A 22,981-nucleotide genomic window follows, 5' to 3' on the forward strand; every position below is an offset into this window, starting at 1 on the left:
CATGGAGTGATGGGGAGAGCGCGCTTTGGAGTCAGCCAGGCCTGCTCCTCTTCTCATCCTGCTCCCTGTCCGCATGGCCATGGGCCGGCTACTTCTCTGAGCCTAAGTTTCCACATCTGCAAGATGAGAGTGAAGATACCTACCTCATAAAACTACTGTAAGGCACGCGGTGGCTCACGCTTGTAATCCCAGCACTCTGGGAGGCCGAGGCGGGCGGATCACGAGGTCAGGAGATCGAGACCACGGTGAAACTCCGTCTCTACTAAAAATACAAAAAAATTAGCCGGGCGTAGTGGCGGGCGCCTGTAGTCCCAGCTACTTGGAGAGGCTGAGGCAGGAGAATGGCATGAACCCGGGAGGCGGAGCTTGCAGTGAGCCGAGATTGCGCACTGCACTCCAGCCTGGGCGACAGAGCAAGACTCCGTCTCAAAAAAAAAAAAAAAAAAAACTACTGTAAGGCTTCAAAACAAAGTGTGTAGAGCAGCTAACACACAGCATACAGGGCCATCTTGGTCAATAAATGGTAGTAGACCTTATCATTATCCATAGTCAAATTCATATCACGATTCAAATTGTGATTTTGTAGGCAAGGAAGTTTTAACATACATTGTAAGTAGGAACTGTGTTTTCAGATGCACAATGGCATTCCTCCACAGGGGAGATGAGACGTCAGCTTTCTTCCCCTGTTTCTTTAGGTGGCTCCAGGACGTGTTTAACGTGCCCTTGGTCATCCAGATGACGGATGATGAGAAGTATCTGTGGAAGGACCTGACCCTGGACCAGGCCTATAGCTATGCTGTGGAGAATGCCAAGGACATCATCGCCTGTGGCTTTGACATCAACAAGACTTTCATATTCTCCGACCTGGACTACATGGGGTAAGGAGAAAACGTCTGGCTGCCTTTTTAATAGGTAGAGGAGTATGTCAAGTTGTCATGACCACAGCTAAATTCGAAACAGCTGAAATGGTCTTAAGGCCTGCTAAATGTTCTTCTTCCTTTATTAAATGCTATGAGTGGCCAGTCATGGTGGTTCACGCCTGTAATCCCAGCACTTTGGGAGGCTGAGGTGGGTGGATCACGAGGTCAGGAGTTTGAGACCAGCCTGACCAATATGGTGAAACCCCGTCTCTATTGAAAATACAAAAATTAGTCGGGTGTGGTGGCATGCACCTGTAAGCCCAGCTACCCAGGAGGCTGAAGCAGGAGAATCGCTTGAACCCAGGAGGTGGAGGTTACAGTGAGTTGAGATTGCGCCGTTGCACTCCAGCCTGGGCAACAGAGCGAGACTCCATCTCAAAAAGGAAAAAAAAATGCTATGAGCTGGTTTATTGGTTTTATTTACCAATAATTTTGAAAGTGAAAAGCCGTGTATATAAATAGAAAGGATTAAGTGATATCAGTATCTTAAAGATTCAATTATTGTCTCCATAATTACATTTACAGAAATTTAAAATATGGGCTCAGCCACAGCATGATGGCATCTCAGATTTTCATCCTCAGCTGTGCCAGGAAGTCCTGCCTTGCAGTTTCTTGCCAAGGATAGTCAGTCTTCCAGAGTTATGTCTTCCTCCTTTTCAGTGCACCTTTTCCTCACAGAGAAAAGACTCTGGTTACACAATTCCCTCCGTCTAGTTCTTTTAATCAGCCATTTAATAAGCCAAAATATTTCATTCTGAAAATCCTTCAAGTTTCATCCCAAATGATTACCAAGAAATGTGTTAGAAAAATAAGACTTTGGTCAGCCATCACAAGAAGGATACTATCTAGCTCAACAAATATTTCTTGAGCACCTAAATTGTGGTACTCCTCTAAGGTGAGATACTCTCCTAAGTCATGGTACTCCCCTAAGGTGCAGTCTCCCCTAGGGCATGGTACTCCCCTAAGGCATGTTACTCCACTCCCCTAAGACGTGTTACTCCTCCCCTAAGGTGATTCCTCAGGAGGAGTGGGTTCATTGCTATGCTCCTGCAGCCCAGGTTGGGCTCTGAGCAGGCCCTCCCATGTTAGCTCACCATCAGGGACCATGCCGAGGCAGGATAAGAGGGACACTAGAGGGGCAGGTGAGCAGTGAGCACAGGAGGACTTGCTTAGAGCCGCATCCCCAGAACGTTCCCTTTTATAAGACCTTAAAACTGAGTAGTGGCAGCCAGGCGCGGTGGCTCACGCCTGTAATCCCAGCACTTTGTGAGGCTGAGGTGGGTGGATCACAAGGTCAGGAGGTCAGGAGTTCGAGACCAGCCTGGCCAACATGGTGAAACCCCATCTCTACTAAAATACAAAAATTAGCTGGCTGTGGTGGCATGCTCCTGTAGTTGCAGCTACTTGGGAGGCTGAGGCGGAAGAATCACTTGAACCTGGGAGGCAGAGTTTGCAGTGAGCTGAGATTGTGCCACTGCATTCCAGCCTGGGTGACAGAGTGGAAAAAAAAAAGAAAAACAAAACTGAGTAGTGGTTTTATATCCATTGAGAGCAATGTATGCCCTGATAGGAAATCTCACCCTTCTATCAGCCAGTAAAACTGTTAGCTTTCTAATTTTACCAATTTTTTTTTTTTTTTTTTTGAGACGGAGTCTTGCTCTGTCACCCAGGCTGGAGTGCAGTGGCGCGATCTCAGCTCACTGCAAGCTCTGCCTCTCAGTTTCACGCCATTCTCCTGCCTCAGCCTCCCAAGTAGCTGGGACTACAGGTGCCCGCCACCATGCCTGGCTAATTTTTTGTATTTTTAGTAGAGACGGGGTTTCACTGTGTTAGCCAGGATCGTCTCGATCTCCTGACTTCGTGATCCGCCCGCCTTGGCCTCCCAAAGTGCTGGGATTACAGGCATGAGCCACCACGCCTAGCACCTATTAGATCTTTTAAAATTACTTCTCTTGGTTCAGCCATGTGAGCTTGGAGGCCCTGTGGCATCCTTGAAGGAAGGGAAATAGACAGGGATCCAGATCCTTGAACCTGGGTTTAGTGGCTGTGTGTCATAGCAGCCATGTCCATGAAATGGGATCAAACAAGAACACAGATGTCATCATTAGTATAATTTTCTTTCCTTCTTTCTTTTTTTTTTTTTTGAGACAGAGTCTCACTCACGGGTTTTGCCATGTTGGCCAGGCTGGTCTCGAACTCCTGACAAGTGATCCCCCCTGCCTCGGCCTCCCAAAGTACTGGGATTACAGGTGTGAGCCACCGTGCCCAGCCGTATTAGTGTAATTTTCATGGCACTTTATTTCCTGATTCTCACCCCATTCCATACAGTGATTCAACTGATTGAACCTCGGCAGAGACAACCGTGGGTTCTGCTTCTCCCTTTCCAGTCAGGCAGTGCTGCTGGCATTGCCCAGTAGCTGCTGTCCTCTTCCCAAACTACCACTGCCCCCACCAGCCAGTGATCTCCCTAAAACTCAGAGCTAATCTCATCTTCCACTTGCGGGTCTTTCCCAGTTCTCCTTAGATGACATTGAGAATTCTCACCTTTCGCTTAGCACATGAGCCCTTTCGTGATTGGCCCTGTGTTCCTTTTCAGCATCACTGCTACCTCTAGCTCAGTGGAACAGCTTGCAGTTCCACATCCCTCTCCTTTGTACATGCTCTGTGCTGCCCAGAATTCCCACCCACTCTCCTGACCCTGCCACCCCGAGCTTAGCTAATTCCTACACTTTCTTCCAAAGGCCTGATCAAGCATCACCTTTCCCTAGGAGCTTTCCCTCCCCACAGCCAAATTTAGATGCCCCTCTCTGGTCCTCCATCATGCTGGGCCTTACCTCTGCCACATCTGGTACAGTGTGGCCCTCTCCCCGCTAACTGAGTAAGACACATAGTTCCTGAATTTGTGCTCTCTGTGGCCCATCCCCTCCTGGGCCCCACAGACACAGCAGAAGCAAAGCTGAGCCCCTTCGTCGACGGATATAAATGCTGGTGGTGAGATAGGAGCAAGTGCCTATAATAGTCCATGAAGCTGATTCAGCCAATAGATGTTCAATGGGGTAGATGAACTTTTGAACAGTCCACATGAAAAGACCATCACCTGAGCAACCCCACTTTCAGCACTCTCTGAACGTGGAGTGAGGCCGCCGTTCACCATGCTGTCTCTTTGGCAACTACGGTTGCAGCTCCTGACCAACCTCCACCTTCGCTAAATAAGAACTTCCTTTTTTTTTTTTTCTTTTTTTGAGATGGAGTCTTGCTCTGTCACCCAAACTGGAGAGCAGTGGCATGATCTCAGCTTACTGCAATCTCTGCCTCCTGGGTTCAAGCAATTCTTGTGACTCAGCCTCCTGAGTAGCTGGGATTACAGGCGCCCACCACCACACCCAGCTAATTTTTGTATTTTTAGTAGAACCAGAGTTTCACCATGTTGGCCAGGCTGGTCTCGAACTCCTGTCCTCAAGTGATCTACCCACCTCAACCACCCAAAGTGCTGGGATTACAGGCGTGAGTCACTGCACCTGGTCAGGAACTTCCTTTTTCTTTACAAACATGGAGTAAAGATGAAACCCAGACAGTATGTCAACCAAAAGGGTCGATGATATCTTTTCTTGAAAGGCATTTTATATTGAACCTAAAGTGAGGAGAGACATTTTAAAGGGTAAATCCTCTATTCAGACATTTTACTTTAAGAGTTTCTTCTAAACATTTGAGCATTTTACTTTTCTGTCTTGAATTTAACTCAAAATCTGTATCTTTGGCTTAATAAAGCTCCTTCCTGTGGTTTAGGAGCTGGAAATTCAACAAAGCCAGCCATCGCCCTCTTTGAGTGGGAGGGAGGTGGTGAGGCCTCCATGAGGAAGGAAGCCAGTGCAGTTCCCCCTGCACATTGCACATGGCCCCAGAAAGGCCTTCCCGCCCAGGGCCCTGAGGGATGCAAAGGCACTTAGCTGGGAGTCTGAAAACTTGTGGTCCAGACCCAGCTCTGCCCCTGCCTGGTCTTGTTCCCTTGGGCAAGTCCTTAAATCTCTGAGCTTCCATTTTCCTGTGAGGAAGGGAGCTGGGTGCTAGTGGGGGGCAGCATAACAGAGGTTGCAAGTGCTCTGCTTGACGGCTGTCCACTGTGTGGCCTGGGCATGGGAGAAGCCATCCACCTTGTGGCCTGGGCATGGGAGAAGCCATCCACCATGTGGCCTGGGCATGGGAGAAGCCGTCCACCGTGTGGCCTGGGCATGGGAGGAGCCGTCCACCGTGTGGCCTGGGCATGGGAGGAGCTCCTCTCTGCCTGCTTTCTCCACTCTGCTCATTTGTTCTACAAATATTTATTGGACATCTGCTCTATGCCAGACTCATGCTGGGGGTACAGCAGGGAGCAAAACCATTATCTCAGCAGCTGCGTAGAGCCTCTCTTCTAATGGGGAGAATCAGCTAACAGGTGATCAATCAGGTGATAATAAGTTCTATGGTGATAATAGGGACAAAGGGCAGGGGTAGAGAAGACCATGGTCAGGAGATGATAGTGCCTGCACTGCATATAAAGTGCTTCAAGCCACGCCTGGCACCTGGGGAGTGCTCAGTAAATGTTGTAATCTAAAATCTCTTCCCACTTTAAACCCTGTCTTAGAGTGAAAGGCAGGTGCCCTCCCTGGGGTAACTGGTTGTTCAGCCACGTGATATACAGTTTGGTGTGTTCACTGCAGCCAGTGAGAAGCCTCCATGTGCCGGCACTGGCATGGCTGCTGTTGCATAATGGGTCCATCCCAGCTGTGCAGGGGGACAGTCGTCCCTTGAGGGGAGGATCACGCATGCTCACGGTGCAGCGCCTGCGTTCACCGTGTAGCCAGCACAGTGGCAGCAGTTTGCAGCAAGTAATGACCAGTCTTCTAAGAAAGGGCAGCGTGCTCTAACTCAGAAATACCAGTCAGACACCGTGAAGCTACAGTCCTGCCACAGTTTGGGGGTACTGGAGACTTTCCCTCCTTGTGAGGGTTAGGGTGTCCCAGGTGCCTCAATCCCAAGGGCGCATGGAGTCTTTGCTGCAGCCCATCTCCCCAGGTGACAGACAGCTGCTGTCCTTACTGGCTGTGAGGCCTGCTGCGGTGCCCAGAAGGGACCCTCCCTGCCTGCAGTGTTCCTGGTTTGCTTGGCAGGAAGACAAGGCCGCATCTTCCCAGGCGGTGCTGCTGTTGGCTGTGCTCTTGCTCTCTGTTGTTTCCATCGTGCTGAGTGGGTGGCACAGATGCTGGTTCTCCTGGCATGCCCCTTCACAGTACTGTGCCCGCCCTCTCCAGTGCCCCCCAGGGCCTGAAACTCAGCCGACTGCTAGGCGAAAGACACAGTCCATCCCTCCCATGCTGCCTCTGCTCAACCTGGACAGACCTTGGCGCTGACCTTGACCGTTACAGGCCTCCCAGCATTGTGCTTCACCCAGTACAAACAGCCAGTGTCCCTGCACTCCTGACACCCCACCCCACCTGCACAAAGACAGTCAGTAGTCCTCCGCCCTGACCCAAAAGTCTAAACTCTTCTAAAGGATAAGATGTGGTGAGACAAGCATAGGCTTTGGGGCCAGGTGAATCTGTGTTGGGATCCCAGCCCCTGTACTCACTGGGCCTGTGACTATGACCCTGAACTTCTTTGAGCCTAGTCTTTAACTGTAAGGTGGAGGCAATGCTCCTACTTTGAAGGGGATTTTAGTAGTATTGACACATATGCAGCATCTAGCACAGCTCCTGCCACATGGTGCAAACACTTAAAAGACACCGGCCTTCCCCCTTTTCCCTCATAGTGTCTGACACATGGTAGGGCCTAGAGGAAAAGCTACTGAATATAGTAATACAAAGATGCAATGTAAGAAGCCACTTGCAATATAAGAAGCCACTCGGCTGGGCACGGTGGCTCATACCTGTAATCCCAGCACTTTGGGAGGCCGAGGCAGGCGCATCACCTCAGGTCAGGAGTTTGAGACCAGCCTGGACAACATGGTGAAACCCCATCTCTACTAAAAATACAAAAATTAGCCAGGCGTGGTGGCGAGCAGCTGTAATCCCAGCTACTCAGGAGGCTGAGGCAAGAGAATTGCTTGAACCCAAGAGGTGGAGGTTGCAGTGAGCCAAGATCATGCCACTGCACTCCAGCCTGGGCTACAGAGTGAGACTCTCTCAAAACAAAAAAAAAAGAAGCCACTCTGGGTTCTGCCAAACCCCTACACCCCGCTGTGTTTGCTTCTTCTTCAGCCTAGTTCCCTCTGGTAGTGGAATGGCTGCCACAGATTCAGGCCTGGTACCCATACCCCTCACCATCCAGAAGAGAGAGTTGGGTTGCTTGAATCAGCCACTGTGGCCTAGCCCTGTTGTTGTGGATATAGGGTCAGTTCTGCCCAAACAGCAGTGGGGAGCAGTGGCCAGAGGCTAGGAGGACCAGCTGCACTGAGACAGGCCTTCCTCCTTGGGCCATGGGTGTCTATGCATACGCTCATCCAACAACAAGCAGATGGTCTCCCACAACACAGCATGTCTCAACTAAGAAGCTCCCGGGAGCTCCCAGACTTGAGCTCACAGCCCACTGAACTGCTAACCCTGGCAGAATTTAAATTTTTCATGCTAGCTGCGAGTCTCTGAATCTGCTTGTGTTCTTGCCTTGTTTGTATGTCTGCTTCATGTTGGTTTCACACTGGTTTCTGCCTGTCCCAGTCGACTCCACAGGTAATCGTGTGTATGCTTTGCCTGATGCAGGTATCTTTGCCTACAGATGACTTCCTGGCACCTTCCTGGTGCTTATGTGTTGATCACAATGTGGCCCCGAGTCTGGCCCATGCCGCTATTCATTGGCATCCAATTTTAACAACTGTGACTTTGCCTTCAGTGAAGCCCGCCCTCCCGTTTGGGATTTCATTCTCACTGTCTTTGCAGGATGAGCTCAGGTTTTTACAAAAATGTGGTGAAGATTCAAAAGCATGTTACCTTCAACCAAGTGAAAGGCATTTTCGGCTTCACTGACAGCGACTGCATTGGTAAGGGGCCCACTGCTGCTGTGGACCACTCCCTGCACCCTTCAAAAAGGAGCAGAATTCTGGAGGAGACACACGCCTGGTTTAAATATCTCTGAGATGTTAGCATTTGCAACTGTCTCTTTAAGTAGGACACCCAGGCGTGGGTGGGTCGTCGTCATCCTGGAATCTGACTAGCTAGTGTAATGCATTGAGCAGCTTCTCTGGGTTGGGTGAAGCTGTACTTCAGGATGCAAGTCTGTCCCTCTCCTGTCACCCATCTTAAAGTTCAGAAGAAAGAAAAATCTAAGGATGACTTTGGAGTTCCAACAGCTCTGGTGGGACCCCAGTCAGTGTAGGGCGGCCTTGGTTGGAACCCAGGGGTGATGGAGAAGGACAGCTGGGTCTGCCACCCATGAGAGGGCCTTTGAGTCTTTGTCTCCCTGAGCCTCAGTGTCCCCACATGTAAGATGAGGGGCTTGACTCAAGGCCTTCTGGAGCCTTCCCACCGCTGCCGTGCTCTCCTTCCATGGCTCCACCCCAGCAGATATGCAAATGGTTTGCCTCCCACGTGCATGCCTTCATGGCCCTCTCCATAAATTTCCATGTGTCTTTCAGAGGCATTGGCCTTGTAGACTTTTAGACTTTTGGTCCTTGAGACTTGTGGCTGGGCCTCCTGATCCCCTCCTCTACTTGATGTTTGGTGCATGGCTTCAGGCCTAGCAGGCCTCTGAGGCCTTCAGTCAGCTGCCAGCCGAGACAGCTCCCTGGGATGTGCTGCCGGGGCTCTCTGTGAGGAGCGTTTGCCCTGCTTGGAACCAGAGCCACAGCGGCATGTGCTCCACAGCATCAGGGTCACACTGGGCCAGCCGCATGCCCAGGGCCCAGCAACATCTGAGCTCACCCAAGGGCCTGGGTACCGCCACTCGGTGGGGGTTGGCATGGCACCACCTGTCAGGGGCCATAGAGAGGTCAAAAGTTCTGCTTCTGCAGGTCTAAGCAAATACTAATGACAGTAATAACAGCAACAACATCCAAAACACTAAAAACTTTTAAATACCAAAATACATTCATCACAACTTCTGATAATTAAAGGTGGAACAGCCTGAATGCCCAGTGGTTAGAGAATGGTTAAATAATATGATACATTGACAGGACAGAATATACTTAGTAACAACATGGGTAGTCATTACAATGAAAAAGGCAAGGAAGGCCAGGCGCGGTGGCTCACGCCTGTAATCCCAGCACTTTGGGAGGCCCAGGTGGGCAGATCACAAGGTCAAGAGATTGAGACCATGCTGGCCAACATGGTGAACCCTCATCTCTGCTAATAATACAAAAATTAGCTGGGTGTGGTATGCACCTGTAGTCCTAGCTACTCGAGAGGCTGAGGCAGGAGAATCACTTGAACCCAGGAGGCGGAGGTAGCGGTGAGCTGAGATCGAGCCACCACACTCCAGCCTGGCGACAAAGCGAGACTCCTTCTGAAAAAAAAAAAAAAAGAAAGAAAAGAAAAAGCCAAGGAAAGACCAAATATAGTGTAATCACAACAAAAATGCATAGAGTAAAATATATAAAGAAAATGGATGAAATGAGACACATTGCAACTATACAGCTCGTTCTTTCTACTTTTCTGTATTTTTTAGGTTTTCTTTAATGATTATTTTGTAATGGGGAGAAAACCTGTTTTTGTTTATTCCTTTATTAACTAAGCAGAACAGGAACTCATCTCACGTGTAAAAATATTTTATCTCATTTTCAGGGAAGATCAGTTTTCCTGCCATCCAGGCTGCTCCCTCCTTCAGCAACTCATTCCCACAGATCTTCCAAGACAGGACAGATATCCAGTGCCTTATCCCATGTGCCATCGACCAGGTCAGCAGGCAGAACCAAGGCTCTCTAAGTCTGGGGCATTGACAGCAGGTTCCTCTTAACTCTTCAGCAGGGAGAGGTGTTGAAAGATATGACAGGCAGCCAGGCAGGGTAGCTCACGCCCGTAATACCAGCACTCTGGGAGGCCAAGGCAGGCGGATCACTTGAGGCCAGGAGTTCAAGACCAGCCTGGCCAACATGGCGAAACCCCGTCTCTACTAAAAATACAAAATTTAGCCGGACGTGTTGGCGGGCGCCTGTAATCTCAGCTGCTCGCCTCGCTTGAACCCCAGAGGCAGAGGTTGCTGCGAGAGCGCATCACTGCACTCCAACCTGGGCGACAGAGCAAGACTCTGCCTCAAAAAAAAGGAAAGAAAGTTGGGGGGTGGAAGGCAAGGGGAGGACAAATACCTAATGCACGCGGGGCTTAAAACCTAGATGACGGGTTGATGGGTGCAGCAACCCACCATGGCACATGTATACCTATGTAACAAACCTGCATGTTCTGTACATGTATCCCAGAAGTGGAAGTAAAATTAAAAAAAAAAAAAGGAAAAGATATGAAAGGGAGGAGGGAGTGAATTTCTTTGGTTGGAAGCATGAGAGCCTTCTGTGAAGATGCTCACAGGGACTGCTCACGGCTGAAAGCTGGCATGTTTTCCAGCCACTGTCATCAGGGTCCTCACTCTCCCCACAGGATCCTTACTTTAGAATGACAAGGGACGTCGCCCCCAGGATCGGCTATCCTAAACCAGCCCTGCTGCACTCCACCTTCTTCCCCGCCCTGCAGGGCGCCCAGACCAAAATGAGTGCCAGTGACCCCAACTCCTCCATCTTCCTCACCGACACAGCCAAACAGATCAAAACCAAGGTATGCATTGGCCTGGGCAGAGGGCAGCCAGTGGGAGCAGAAACATGCCCTGGGGGGCACACGCACACACACACCACTGCACAGTGCTTTGGGCCTCAGCCACCGTGGCAATGCTGAACTCCAGGATTGCCAGCTGTGCTCCCTGCAGAACTCAAGGCAGCCTGTCCTTCCCACATGAATCAGGTGAGTTTGTTTTGTGTCCTTTCATTTAGGTAAAATTTTGAATTTTTTTTTCTTTTTTTCCTTTCCTGCTTTTCTTACCAGCACTGTTCTGCAAGCAAAGTCATAGCAATTTCCTTAAAGTTATAATTATGTGGATGTTATTAAATAATGGAAAAGATTTGTGTATACTTCTCATCATCACCTGTGTTCCAGGGGTGCCTTATTTATGGACCCGGTGCCTTATTTATGTTTTCTCATGTTCCATTCTCACTGGGAGGTGGTGGTGCTATTCCCTTCAAAGATGAGATGATGAGGCTTAGAGAAGCCCAGCCGCTTGACCAAGTTTCCACCACCGGGAATCAGCAGCACTGCTGTCCTGGCCCTGAGCAGCCATTACCAAGCAGGGGTTAGGAGCTGGTTTTCTCCCAGAGAGTGTTCTCACTGAGAGACACAGAACTGAGAAATGTCCTTCCACAGGACAATCCTGCTGGCCCCAGGAGAGAGGCATGCAGCAGGCATTCAGCAAACATTTGACAAATCACTAGAGAAACTAAAAGGAGAAGTTAGTTTGAGCTTCCTTATTTTGCATGGCGCCAGTTTCTGTTGCCTGGTTCCTCAACTGCCAGTGTATATATAATTGCCTCACTGTTACACAAAGTAGTTGACATTTTCTTTGGAATCAAGTGTGTGTTTGCAGGCCAGGAGATTGCAGTGGGAATGCTGGGAACTGTATTTGAGGCATGTGACATGCCCTCTGAGTCACTGCCCCTGACCCTTCTGGAAAGTCCCAAGCAGTTTCTGGTTGACAATGGGGAAGCTTTTCATATCAAAACTTCCTAAGACATGCCCTCCACCAACTCTCCCCTCTCAGTTGGAAGCTGGTATAATTGGAGACTTTTCTTTCCCTTTCACTTCTGGCCAAAACTTCCGGAGCACAGGGTGCAGAGTAGGGAGCGAAGTGCCAATGGAAAAGTCAGCTGTTTTATTTTGCTTCTGAGAAGTTGTTTTGAAAAAGTTGTTTATGGCCAGGTGCGGTGGCTTACACCTATAATTCCAGCACTTTGGGAGGCCAAGGCAAGTGGATCACTTGAGGTCAGGAGTTCGAGACCAGCCTGGCCAACATGGTGAAACCCCTGTCTCTATTAAAAATACAAAAATTAGCCAGGTGTAGCGGCAGGCACCTGTAATCCCAGCTACTCAGGAGGCTGAGGCAGGAGAATTGCTTGACCCTGGGAGACTGAGGTTGCAGTGAGCCAAGATCGCACCACTGTACTCCAGCCTGGGCAACAGAGCGAGACTCCGGCTGAAAAAAAAAAAAAAAAGAAAAGAAAAACTTGTTTATGGATCTGGGACATTTATCACTAACTTAGGGACCAGCAGAGCCCTCAAGGTGAGCAGTTAGCCTGAGGTCAGGAAACACAGAGGCCTACAGATGGTCACTGAGCCTGCAGGCTTTTTGTGGGGCAGAACAGGGCCCGACCAGGCCCTCACTCTAAGTCCCCATGCCCGATTTCAGCTCCAAAGTCAGAATCTCCACACTAGAGAAGAGAGGGCACATCTGCTCCAGCCTCCTCCTAAAAATAACAGGTTCAGGCAGGGTAGTGGCACGTGCCTGTAATCCCAGCTACTCAGTAGGATGGCTTGAGCCCAGGGATTCAAGGCTGCAGTGAGCTACTATTGTGCCTGTGAATAGCCACTGTACCCCAGCTGGGGTGGCACAGTGAGGCCCCATCTCTAAAATTAAAAAAATAAAAATAGTAGCATGGTGCTGATGACTCAGGTGGCTTTGCTGAGTGAGTACCTGCCACCTGCACACAGTCAGCCTGTGTGATCTAACTGCATCCCAACTACCACCCTAGCCAGCCATGTCCATTCAGCATCATTTCCTGTCACAAGAGTTGCACTGGTCACCCGCTTCCATCATCTTAGTTGCTGGCAGCAGTGCTCTGTACCCACCCCCAAGTTAGCCCTCCATCTATTTTCCTATAAGTCAGGCGTGGTAGGCTGCTTCCTGCATCGAGGACCGGCCTGGTAGGCTACTTCCTGCATCATTGAGGACGGGTCACGCAAGGAGGCAGAACTGAGCCACTCAGTTCTCGAGCTCCACCCAGAAGCCTGGTGTCCCAGGAGCCAGCCTGGTCCTGCCAGTCCCTGTCACATATGGCAGGTTCCTGACACTCTGGGCCTGATTTCCTTCACCTGTAAGATGGAGAAAGCACTACAGAGGTCATTGGGTTGTTGGGGATAAAATGCATGTCACAACCCTAACAGCCTCCATGGATGGCACATCTGCTGTGTGCCTACCATGGGACAAGGAGCTTCACCTGGGGAGGGGGAGTGTGCAGGTGGTGGTGATGCCAGCACATCTTGAAAAACGTGCAGCAGACACCAGTTTCCTTGTTCTCCTCTCAGATAAAGGGCTGGGAACTGGCCTTTCAATACCCTCTTCAAACTGCCTCTGGAGCCCAGGACCTGTGTTCTCAGACTTTCTTCCTGACACTGGAGCTTCTTCCCCAAGGCCCAGCAGGGAGGGCTGTGGCTACCACATAGCAGTGACTCCATCAGGCACTTAGATGTTAGGAGACACCACTACTAGGTGGTTTTTTTCTTCCTCCTGTTTATTGGTATTTTCCATAGTTTTTGGTTTGGTTCTATAACTCTTTTTTTCTTTTTTTTATTTATTTATTTATTTTTTTTTTTTTTGAGACAGAGTCTCCCTCTGTCACCCAGGCTGGAGTGCAGTGGTGCGATCTCGGCTCACTGCAAGCTCCACCTCCCGGCTTCACGCCATTCGTCTGCCTCAGGCTCCCGAGTAGCTGTGACTACAGGCGCCCACCACCACGCCCGGCTAATTTTTTGTATTTTAGTAGAGATGGGGTTTCACCATGTTAGCCAGGATGGTCTTGATCTCCTGACCTCGTGATCCACCTGCCTCGGCCTCCCAAAGTGCTGGGATTACAGGTGTGAGCCACTGCACCCGGCCTCTTTTTTTTTTTTTTTTTTTTTTTTTTTAAAGGAAAGGGAAGGTAAACGTCCCATTCGTTAACTTTTTTCTTTCAGCCCCACAGGCCTGCCCACCAGCCAGCCACACAGCGCCAGCCCCTCACATGGGCCTTGCCTGAGCCTCTCGCGTGACTGCTGCTTTCCCCGCCCAGCCTCTCAGCAGTGCCCTACCAAAATGGAGACTGGCGCGTTTGCCCCAACACTCGTCTGCTCCTTTTGCACGATCCCAACTTAATCTAGTTAGGAATCTGCTCTGGAATTCTCTGTGTGTGTGTGTGTGTGTGTGTGTGTGTGTGATGGAGTTTCACTCTTGTTGCCCGGCTGGAGTGCAATGGCACGATACCGGCTCACTGCAACCTCCGCCTCCCGGGTTCAAGCAATTCTCCTGCCTCAACCTCCCAAATAGTTGGGATTACAGGCATGCACCACCACGCCCAGCTAATTTTGTGTTTTTAGTAGAGATGGGGTTTCTTCATGTTGGTCAGGCTGGTCTCAGACTCCCTACCTCAGGTGATCCGCCTGCCTCAGCCTCCCGAAGTGCTGGCATTACAGGTGTGAGCCACTGCACCCGGCTGTTCTGGAATTCTTTTAAGGAGACTTACTAAACATAACAACTTAGAACTTACTGATTCTGCCCACCTTTTTTCCTATTAAAAAAAAGTTAAGGCTGGGCACAGTGGCTCATGCCTGCAATCCCAGCACTTTGGGAGGCCAAGGCAGGCGAATCACCTGAGGTCAGGAGTTCAAAACCAGCCTGGCCAACATGGTGAAACCCTGTCTCTATTAAAAATACAAAATTAGCTGGGCATGGTGGCAAAAAAAAAGTTAAGGGGCCGAGCACAGTGACTCACACCTGTAATCCCAGCACTTTGGGAGGCCAAGACAGGCAGATCACTTGAGCCCAGGAGTTCAAGACCAGACTGGACTACATGACAAAACCTGGGCTCTACAAAAAATACCAAAAAATTAGCCAGGCTGATGGCACACACCTGTACTCCTAGCTACTCAGGAGGCTGAGGCAGGAAGGTAACCTGAGACCAGGAGGTCAAGGCTGCAGTGAGCCATGATCGCACCACTGCACTCCAGCCTGGGCAACAGACTAGAGATCCTATCTTAAAAAAAAAATTAGGGTGGCATTTTCTCAGATGCTCACTGAAAGAATGTTGAAGGAGTTTTGCCTCCTTCTGGCTTTTATGAGCCCTAATTACTCCGTGATTATCTTTAACAATTCCTAAAAGTCATTGCATTTCTGAGTTTTTCAGCTCTGACAATGTTGCCTGTTTGTTAAGTGGAGACCTGCCTGCAGGCCCCTCTACCTGCGCACTTCTCGTGGGTTTGCCTTCTCTTACTGCCTTACCCTGGGCCTTCTTGTTATGCTTTCTATGGGGGGCTGGCCGCTGCTTTCCTGTCCCTGTTAACACTGCAGTACCTATCCCTAAGAGAGGCTGCCCTTCCTGCCATCTCCCTTACTCTGAGGATGACTTACTCATCCTTTTTCTTTTATTTATTTATTTTTTTTTTTAGTTTTTATTATTTTAGAAACAAGGTCTTGCTCTGTCGCCCAGGCTGGCGTGCAGTGATGCAATCACAGTCCACTATAACCTCAAACTCCTAAGTTTGAGTGATTCTTCCACCTCTGCCTCCCGAGTAGCTAGGACCACAGGTGCACGTCACCACACCAGCTAATTCCTTATTTATTTATTTATTTTATTTATTTATTTATTTATTTTGCAGAGAGGAGGGCTCACTAAGTTACCCAGACTGGTCTTGACCTCCTGGCCTCAATCGATCCGCCCCCTCAGCCTCCCAAAATGCTGAGATTACTGGCACAAGCCACCCTGTCTGGCCTTACCCATCCTTTTTCTGAAGCTTGTCACCTGAGGAACTTGTCTCTCCTAGGTTTCAGTTCAATCAGTGCCTTGGCTTTCCCAACTCTATTCTCCTGTGTCTCCGAGGATGAGGGGGTTCAAAGCTCATCTGCCCCCACCTCTCCTGCAGTAAGCCCCACGGTGGCTCACACCCCAGCTTCACAGGAAGAACAGCAGTGGGTCCCCCACCGGCTGTGTGCCTTGGCCTTTCTCTGGTCCAGAATCTGACAGCACTCACACCTTTGACTTCCGCACTTGGGCTTCTAGCCAGTGTCCAGGCACAGGATGAGCAGGACTGACGAGCGTGTCTGTGTCCTCTTCTGGTGCAGGTCAATAAGCATGCGTTTTCTGGAGGGAGAGACACCGTTGAGGAGCACAGGCAGTTTGGGGGCAACTGTGATGTGGACGTGTCTTTCATGTACCTGACCTTCTTCCTCGAGGACGATGACAAGCTGGAGCAGATCAGGAAGGTGAGCAGGGAGCCCCAAGGGCGCACAGCCACCTCCAGCCGCCCACTCCTGCCCATGGGGCCTGGAAGGCTCCGACAGCCGGGCCTGAAGGGTTGGTCGGAGGTGCTCAACTGAAACAAGGTGAAAACTGAGTAGAGTCCCCCTCATGGTTTTTAGACCTGGGCTCAGAAGCCTCATGAACAAATCACGAAAGAGCAGATACAAATTACTATTCATTTAGGAGCCACACAAACCAGTCTTGCTTTATTTTTTTTTTTTTTTTATTTTTTTTTATTTTTGAGACGGAGTCTCACTCTTTCACCCAGGCTGGAGTGCAGTGGCGCGATCTCGGCTCACTGCAAGCTCCGCCTCCCGGGTTCACGCCATTCTCCTGCCTCAGCCTCCAGAGTAGCTGGGACTACAGGCGCCCGCCACTGCGCCCGGCTAATTTTTTTGTATTTTTAGTAGAGACGGGGTTTCACTGTGTTAACCAGGATGGTCTCAATCTCCTGACCTCGTGATCCACCCGCCTCGGCCTCCCAAAGTGCTGGGATTACAAGCGTGAGCCACCGCACCCGGCCAACAGTCTTGCTTTATTAGTCATCAGAGAAATATAAGTTAACGTGATCAAAGCTAAGACAGTTCAGTACAGAATTAGTAGGGGCTTTTGGGTTGCCATTGACTATTTTCAGTGATTATGAAGCAGACGCTTCAAGGCACACTCATGTGAGCAGAGTGTTTTTCAGCACAGCCTCAGGAAGCAGTTTGGTACTGGGTACAAAGAGCCCAAAAATGTTCAGAGCTTCTCCTCAGGTTTTCTCATTCTTAGATTTTTTTCCAAGGAAATAATCCTGAGTAAGAGAAAGCTTTCCACACAAAGATGTTAAAAATGATAATAGCAAAAAGTTCAACACAGACTCAGTACAACAGAGGAAGTGTTAAATTAGAATTGTTACAGGGTGGATTATTATGCGGGCATGAACTATTTTAAGTGTTCATATGCAGGGCATGGTGGCACACATCTGTAGCCCCTGCTACTTGGGAAGCTGAGACAGGAGGATCCCTTGAGGCCAGGAGTTCAAATCCAGCCTGGGCGACATAGCAAGACCCTCATTTCTTTTTTTTCTTCCTTTTTTTTTTGAGATGGAGTCTTGCTCTGTCACCCAGGCTGGAGTGCAGTGGCGCAATCTCAGCTTACTGCAAGCCCTGCCTCCTGGGTTCACGCCATTCTCCTGTCTCAGTCTCCCAAGTAGCCTGGGCGTCTGCCACCACGCCCAGCTAATTTTTTTGTATTTTTAGTACAGGCAGGGTTTCACCATGTTAGCCAGGATAGTCTCGATCTCCCGACCTTGTGATCTGCCCGCCTTGGCCTCCCAAAGTGCTGGGATTACAGGCATGAGCCACCGTGTCCAGCCAAGACCTTTATTTCTTTTAAAAAAAAAAAGTTTTAGTGACACAGGAAAATATGCCTATGATAGTGAAAAAAGGATACCAAATGAAAACTCAGGGAGGAGTTAACTATGTTTAAATGAAATGCACAGGGAAAGAAATGTAAAGAAAATTTACCAAATGTTAGCGGCAGACGCCATCTCTGGGCATTTTTTAGGTGGGCAATTTGTAGGTGATTTTTCTTTACTTTGCTGCTGCTTTGTGGTTTGGGTACTTTATTAAATTTGCTTAATGAGCATGCAGTACAATCAGAAAAAAAAAATTAGCAAGATTTGGCTGGGTGCAGTGGCTCACGCCTATAATCCTAGCACTTTGGGAGGCCGAGGCGGGTGGATCACGAGGTCAGGAGATCGAGACCAGCCTGGCCAATATGGTGAAATCCCATCTCTACTGAAAATACAAAAATTAGCCAGGTGTGGTGGTGGGCACCTGTAATCCCAGCTACTCAGGAGGCTGAGGCAGGAGAATCGCTTGAACATGGGAGGCAGAGGTTGCAGTGAGCCGAGATCATGAAACTGCACTCCAACCTGGCAACAAAGTGATACTCCGTCTCAAAAAAAAAAAAAAAAAAAAAATTAGCAAGATTTTACAGAAGCCATAAGGCTGCCAGGAATTGTTGTTTAGTGCCTGGGGGGATGGCCCCTAGTGTCGGTAGGGGTGGGGACTGCCCTCCCCATTGGCCCTTTCACTCTGAGAGACCAAGTCATGGCTACTGTCAGAGCCAGGTTTCTAGCTGTTTTAGGAAAAGTGTAGCTGAAGGTATAGGTTATTGTTGTGGTAACAACAGATCTCACTTCTGAGTGCCACCCACGTGCCAGGCTCTGCATGGGTGGTGTGGGCTGAGCTGGTGCCCGAGGCAGGAAGGAGCCGCTCAGGACATGTGGAGCCGTCTCTCACGTGGCTGTCTCCCTCCGGGCAGGATTACACCAGCGGAGCCATGCTCACCGGTGAGCTCAAGAAGGCACTCATAGAGGTTCTGCAGCCCTTGATCGCAGAGCACCAGGCCCGGCGCAAGGAGGTCACAGATGAGATAGTGAAAGAGTTCATGACTCCCCGGAAGCTGTCCTTCGACTTTCAGTAGCACTCTTTTACATAAGCTTATAAAAGAAGTGATGTATCAATAATCCCAACCCAGTCAAAGCACCGCCACCCGTGGGCTTCTGTCTGATGGTAATTACTGGGCCTGGTCTCTGTAAGCCTGTATATGTTATCAATACTGTTTCTTCCTGTGAGTTCCATTATTTCTATCTCTTATGGGCAAAGCATTGTGGGTAATTGGTGCTGGCTAACATTGCATGGTCAGATAGAGAAGTCCAGCTGTGAGTCTCTCCCCAAAGCAGCCCCAGAGTGGAGCCTTTGGCTGGAAGTCCATGGGCCACCCTGTTCTGGTCCGTGGAGGACTCCAAGGGTTCCAAGTATACTCTTAAGACACACTCTGGTTAAAAATATATATTCTATGTATGCATATATGGAATTGAAATGTCATTATTGTAACCTAGAAGTGCTTTGAAATATTGATGTAGGGAGGTTTATTGAGCACAAGATGTATGTCAGCCCATGCCCCCTCCCAAAAAGAAATTGATAAGTAAAAGCTTTGTTATACATTTGACTAAGAAATCACCCAGCTTTAAAGCTGCTTTTAACAATGAAGATTGAACAGAGTTGGGCAATTTTGATTAAATTAAGACTTGGGGGTGAAACTTTCCAGTTTACTGAACTCCAGACCATGCATGTATTCCACTCCAGAAATCATGCTCGCTTCCCTTGGCATACCAGCATTTTCCCGCCAAATGACCCTAGACCCTCTGTCCTGCAGAGTCAGGGTGGCCTTTCCCCTGACTGTGTCCGATGCCAAGGAGTCCTGGCCTCCGCAGGTGCTTCATTTTGACCCTTGGCTGCAGTGGAAGTCAGCACAGAGCAGTGCCCTGGCTGTGTCTCTGGACAGGTGGACTTAGCTAGGGAGAAAGTTGAGGCAGCAGCCCTCGAGGCCCTCCCAGGTGTCTAGGCAGGCCTCATTTCATCACGCACCATGTGCAGGCCTGGAAGAGCAAAGCCAAATCTCAGGGAAGCCCCTGGTTGATGTATCTGGGTCTCTGGAGCACTCTGCCCTCCTGTTACCCAGTAGAGTAAATAAACTTCCTTGACTCCTGCTCTTGTCATTGTGCTCTGAGAGGTCTGAGGAGGGAGCAGAGACCCCTCCCCTCACCCTTCTGTGGATGACCTTGAGTCTGCTGGAGTCAAAATTTGGGGATGAAAGTGCACAGTCCCGGGAACCCCATGGTGTTGTGCCACAGCTCCCAGGAATGGGCTTGTACTAGGAGAGCCCTTAGCAGCATCCCAGTGCGGGCTCCCTCTCACACCACATTTCTCATTTCCAGCAGCTGATGGAGAACACAAGCAGAGGTTGTCCTCGCTTTTCAGAGCGGGGGCTGGCCGTCGGATGCTTGGTGGTGCTGCGTAGTGACAGGGAGCACAGGCTGGGAGCCAGGCCGGGCCCCATTCACATGAGGCCCAGGGCAGACACCAAGCTGCAAGGGAGCCCTGGGCTCATTCTACCGGCCCATCATCATTTTGCAAGTGGGGAAACTGAGGCTTAGGAGAGGAGAACATGACTTGTCCAAGGCCATAGGGTGACTCTGATACAGCGAGTCTGTCCTGACTCTTGGTGCTCTCCATACACATACAGAGGGACCATTTTACAAATGAGGGAACTAAGGTTCCCACCCTGGAGGCTGGAGGCCTGGGCTTGAGTCCCACTCAGGTACCCGTGTGCACCATGACCTCACCTAGGCCTCCTCTCCCGGTCTCGACTCCTGCTGGGCTGGGCCCCACCCCTGCCCTCCCCTGCTCACCTGGCTGGCTATGGCCAGTGGGGGTGAGCTACCCGCAGAGGCCACGTAGCTCACTAGCCTGCTGCCTCGGGCAACTAATATGACTCCTTGTAGCTCTACTGCACCTGTGATGCAAGTGCAATGAGGGGTGACAAGTGAAGCCAGTGACAGCTGCTGCTGTCATTGTCCACCCAGCCATAGCATCTATTGGCAGGGCCCTCGTGAGACCCTGGCCCCAGGGAGGAGTGAGCCAACACCGACCAGCTTCTCCCCTCACCGGCTGTGTGACTCTGGCCAGGTCACTTAACCTCCCAGGACCTCCATCTCCTCCCCTGTAAAAAGCAGTGATGCCTCCTGTTTAGGGTCTTAGGAGGGGTACCCTGGGTCCAATACTCAGGTGACTTGCCCAAGGCCACTGATGGTCAGGACACAGGGGAGCCACATGTCTCCCAAGCCTCCCCCATTTTGCTAAAAACCAGTGGTTTCTGAGAGAAATGTTCCCTGAAAGACATGGGCGTGTCTGGATTAGGATGGACAGGTTGCAGTGGCCCCATGGGTGTTTGGGGATGAGGCATGAGGCTGGTGCCAGCACCCCATGGTGCCATAGGCTCTACCGGAAGAGCACTCCTGCTCTGGCTGGCAATGGCCACTTGTCAGACAGATGTGGGGCCGGCCCAGGTCAGCCTCTAAGCCCCATGGCCCCCAGCCTGGAGGAGAGACCAGCTGAGCCTGCCTGAAAGGAGACAGTGCCTGAGAAGCACACAAAACAGCACTGGGTGGGGAAGCAGGGACAGGAAGGAGGGTGGCTGAGCACACAGGTGGCTGTGGAACAGCTCGTTGCTCCAGGACAGCACTCGGCGAGCAACAGGCCTGCCTCTGGCCCCCAGTGCCCGCCTGCAGCACCAGCAGATGTGCCTTCCCCAGGGTCACACTGGCTGGGCCTTGAGACCCAGGACTCTCTGGTCATTACCATAGAGGTTGTAAAGACTGAAGACAGCTGGGCGCGGTGGCGCACACCTGTAATCCCAGCACTTTGGGAGGACGAGGCGAGAGGATTATGAGGTCAGGAGATCAAGACCATCCTGGCTAACATAGTGAAACCCCGTCTCTACTAAAAATACAAAAAGAAATTAGCTGGGCGTGGTGGTGGGCACCTGTAGTCCCAGCTACTTGGGAGGCTGAGACAGGAGAATGGCGTGAACCCAGGAGGCAGAGCTTGCAGTGAGCCGAGCAGAGATCCCGCCACTGCACTCCAGCCTAGGTGACAGAGCGAGACTCCGTCTCAAAAAAAAAAAAAAAAAAAAAACAGGACAGAGGCCCTTCCTGCAAACCCCCTCCCCAGTGACACGCAGAGCCAGCTGCTCAGTGACACGGGCTCAGGGAGAACCAAAGGCCCCCACCTCCCAGAGTGCAGCCACTGCCAGAGCCAGGCCAGGAGTGCTGCCAGGAACCCTCCTGCCAAGGCTGAACAGGTGGGGTCTTCTCAAAAAAATGGTCCCGGGGTCAGTGTTTGATGAACCATGGAAACCTGTTAGCGCCTGCCCTTTCCCAGCATTTGGCCACAGCATCCCAGCCTCTGCAACTCCTAAGCTGGACACACTTTCCAGAATCTACTGCAGGACTTATTCATTCATTCATTCACTCACTCATTCATCCCACACCCCCTACTGTGCAGCAACCCTGGAGCTAGATGGAGTCCTTGCACAGCTCGCAGGTTCTTGTGGCCAGGGAGAAGCAGACGAGTGACCACACACCCAACCAGTTCCCCAAGGGAGCAGAGCAAGAGATGCTTGGGAGCAGCCCAGTGGTCAGGCAGGGAGAGCTTCCTGGGGGAGGTGGTACCTGGGGTGTGGAGCCAGCCAGGCAGAGCAGTGGGAGGGTGTTCCTGGCAGAGGGCACAGGGCATAAGGTCAGGTGCCCACAGCACCACACGTATGGCGACTGGCGTAACAGGAGGGGTTCCACCCCTTACTCTGGGAGCAGAAGAGTTTTGTTCAGCAGAACACAGGATAGCGTTCAGTCCACAGACACGGTCAAGGTCGGTGTCCATGAGTGAATATAGTCAATGCAGGTGGCCTCCGGCCCTGCCAGAGGGCTGCCGTGGTGGAGACCTGGTGGCTTCACGCTGGACCTGCCAGCCCTAGCCCCTGATAGCCCCCATCACTGGAAGCCACGTGATGCCAGGAGGGGGATGCTGGAGCCTCAGAAGCACCGGCTGCAGTCCACCCACCCCTCCCTGATGCGTGACTGCAGTCAAGGCCCCCTCCCTCTTGGAGCTGTCTGCTTGCCTGGCATCAGACGGCTGTGGTGAGCTGTGCAAGGTGCCCGGCGCCCTCCCACGGGCAGCCCCCTCTGGAGGGGCGGCTCACAGTCAGGGCAGGTGGGAGGGCCCGGCTGGAACCAGCTTTCGCTCAGAAAGCGGGTGGGTTTGGGATGGGGTGGTGAGGACAGTAAGTACCCTGCTAACCAGCCCCCTGCAGCGGGACTCAGCGCCATAGTCTAGGCCCCACAGCCTAGAAGGCCGAGAGGGTGGAGTCCCCCAGAGTGCCAGGCGGGGTTTCAGTGTGGCCA

General features: G+C 50.9%; 1 protein-coding gene across 2 annotated transcripts in view; it reads left to right on the top strand.

Annotated features, from left to right (window-relative positions):
• Nucleotides 1-19,229, top strand: part of WARS1 (tryptophanyl-tRNA synthetase 1) — a 42,154-nt gene extending 22,925 nt beyond the window's left edge. For both annotated transcript variants that reach the window (XM_032134951.2, XM_032134952.2), the window contains exons 6-11: nt 696-878; nt 7,829-7,929; nt 9,668-9,780; nt 10,475-10,648; nt 16,011-16,151; nt 18,499-19,229. In XM_032134951.2, the coding sequence (XP_031990842.1) occupies nt 696-878; nt 7,829-7,929; nt 9,668-9,780; nt 10,475-10,648; nt 16,011-16,151; nt 18,499-18,660 (874 nt within the window). In that variant the 3' untranslated portion in view covers nt 18,661-19,229. The remainder of the gene's footprint in view (nt 1-695; nt 879-7,828; nt 7,930-9,667; nt 9,781-10,474; nt 10,649-16,010; nt 16,152-18,498) is intronic.
• Nucleotides 19,230-22,981: the final 3,752 nt, after the last annotated feature.

This window comes from Hylobates moloch, unplaced genomic scaffold (assembly GCF_009828535.3).
Source record: "Hylobates moloch isolate HMO894 unplaced genomic scaffold, HMol_V3 SCAFFOLD_16, whole genome shotgun sequence".
Taxonomy (NCBI): Eukaryota; Metazoa; Chordata; class Mammalia; order Primates; family Hylobatidae; genus Hylobates; species Hylobates moloch.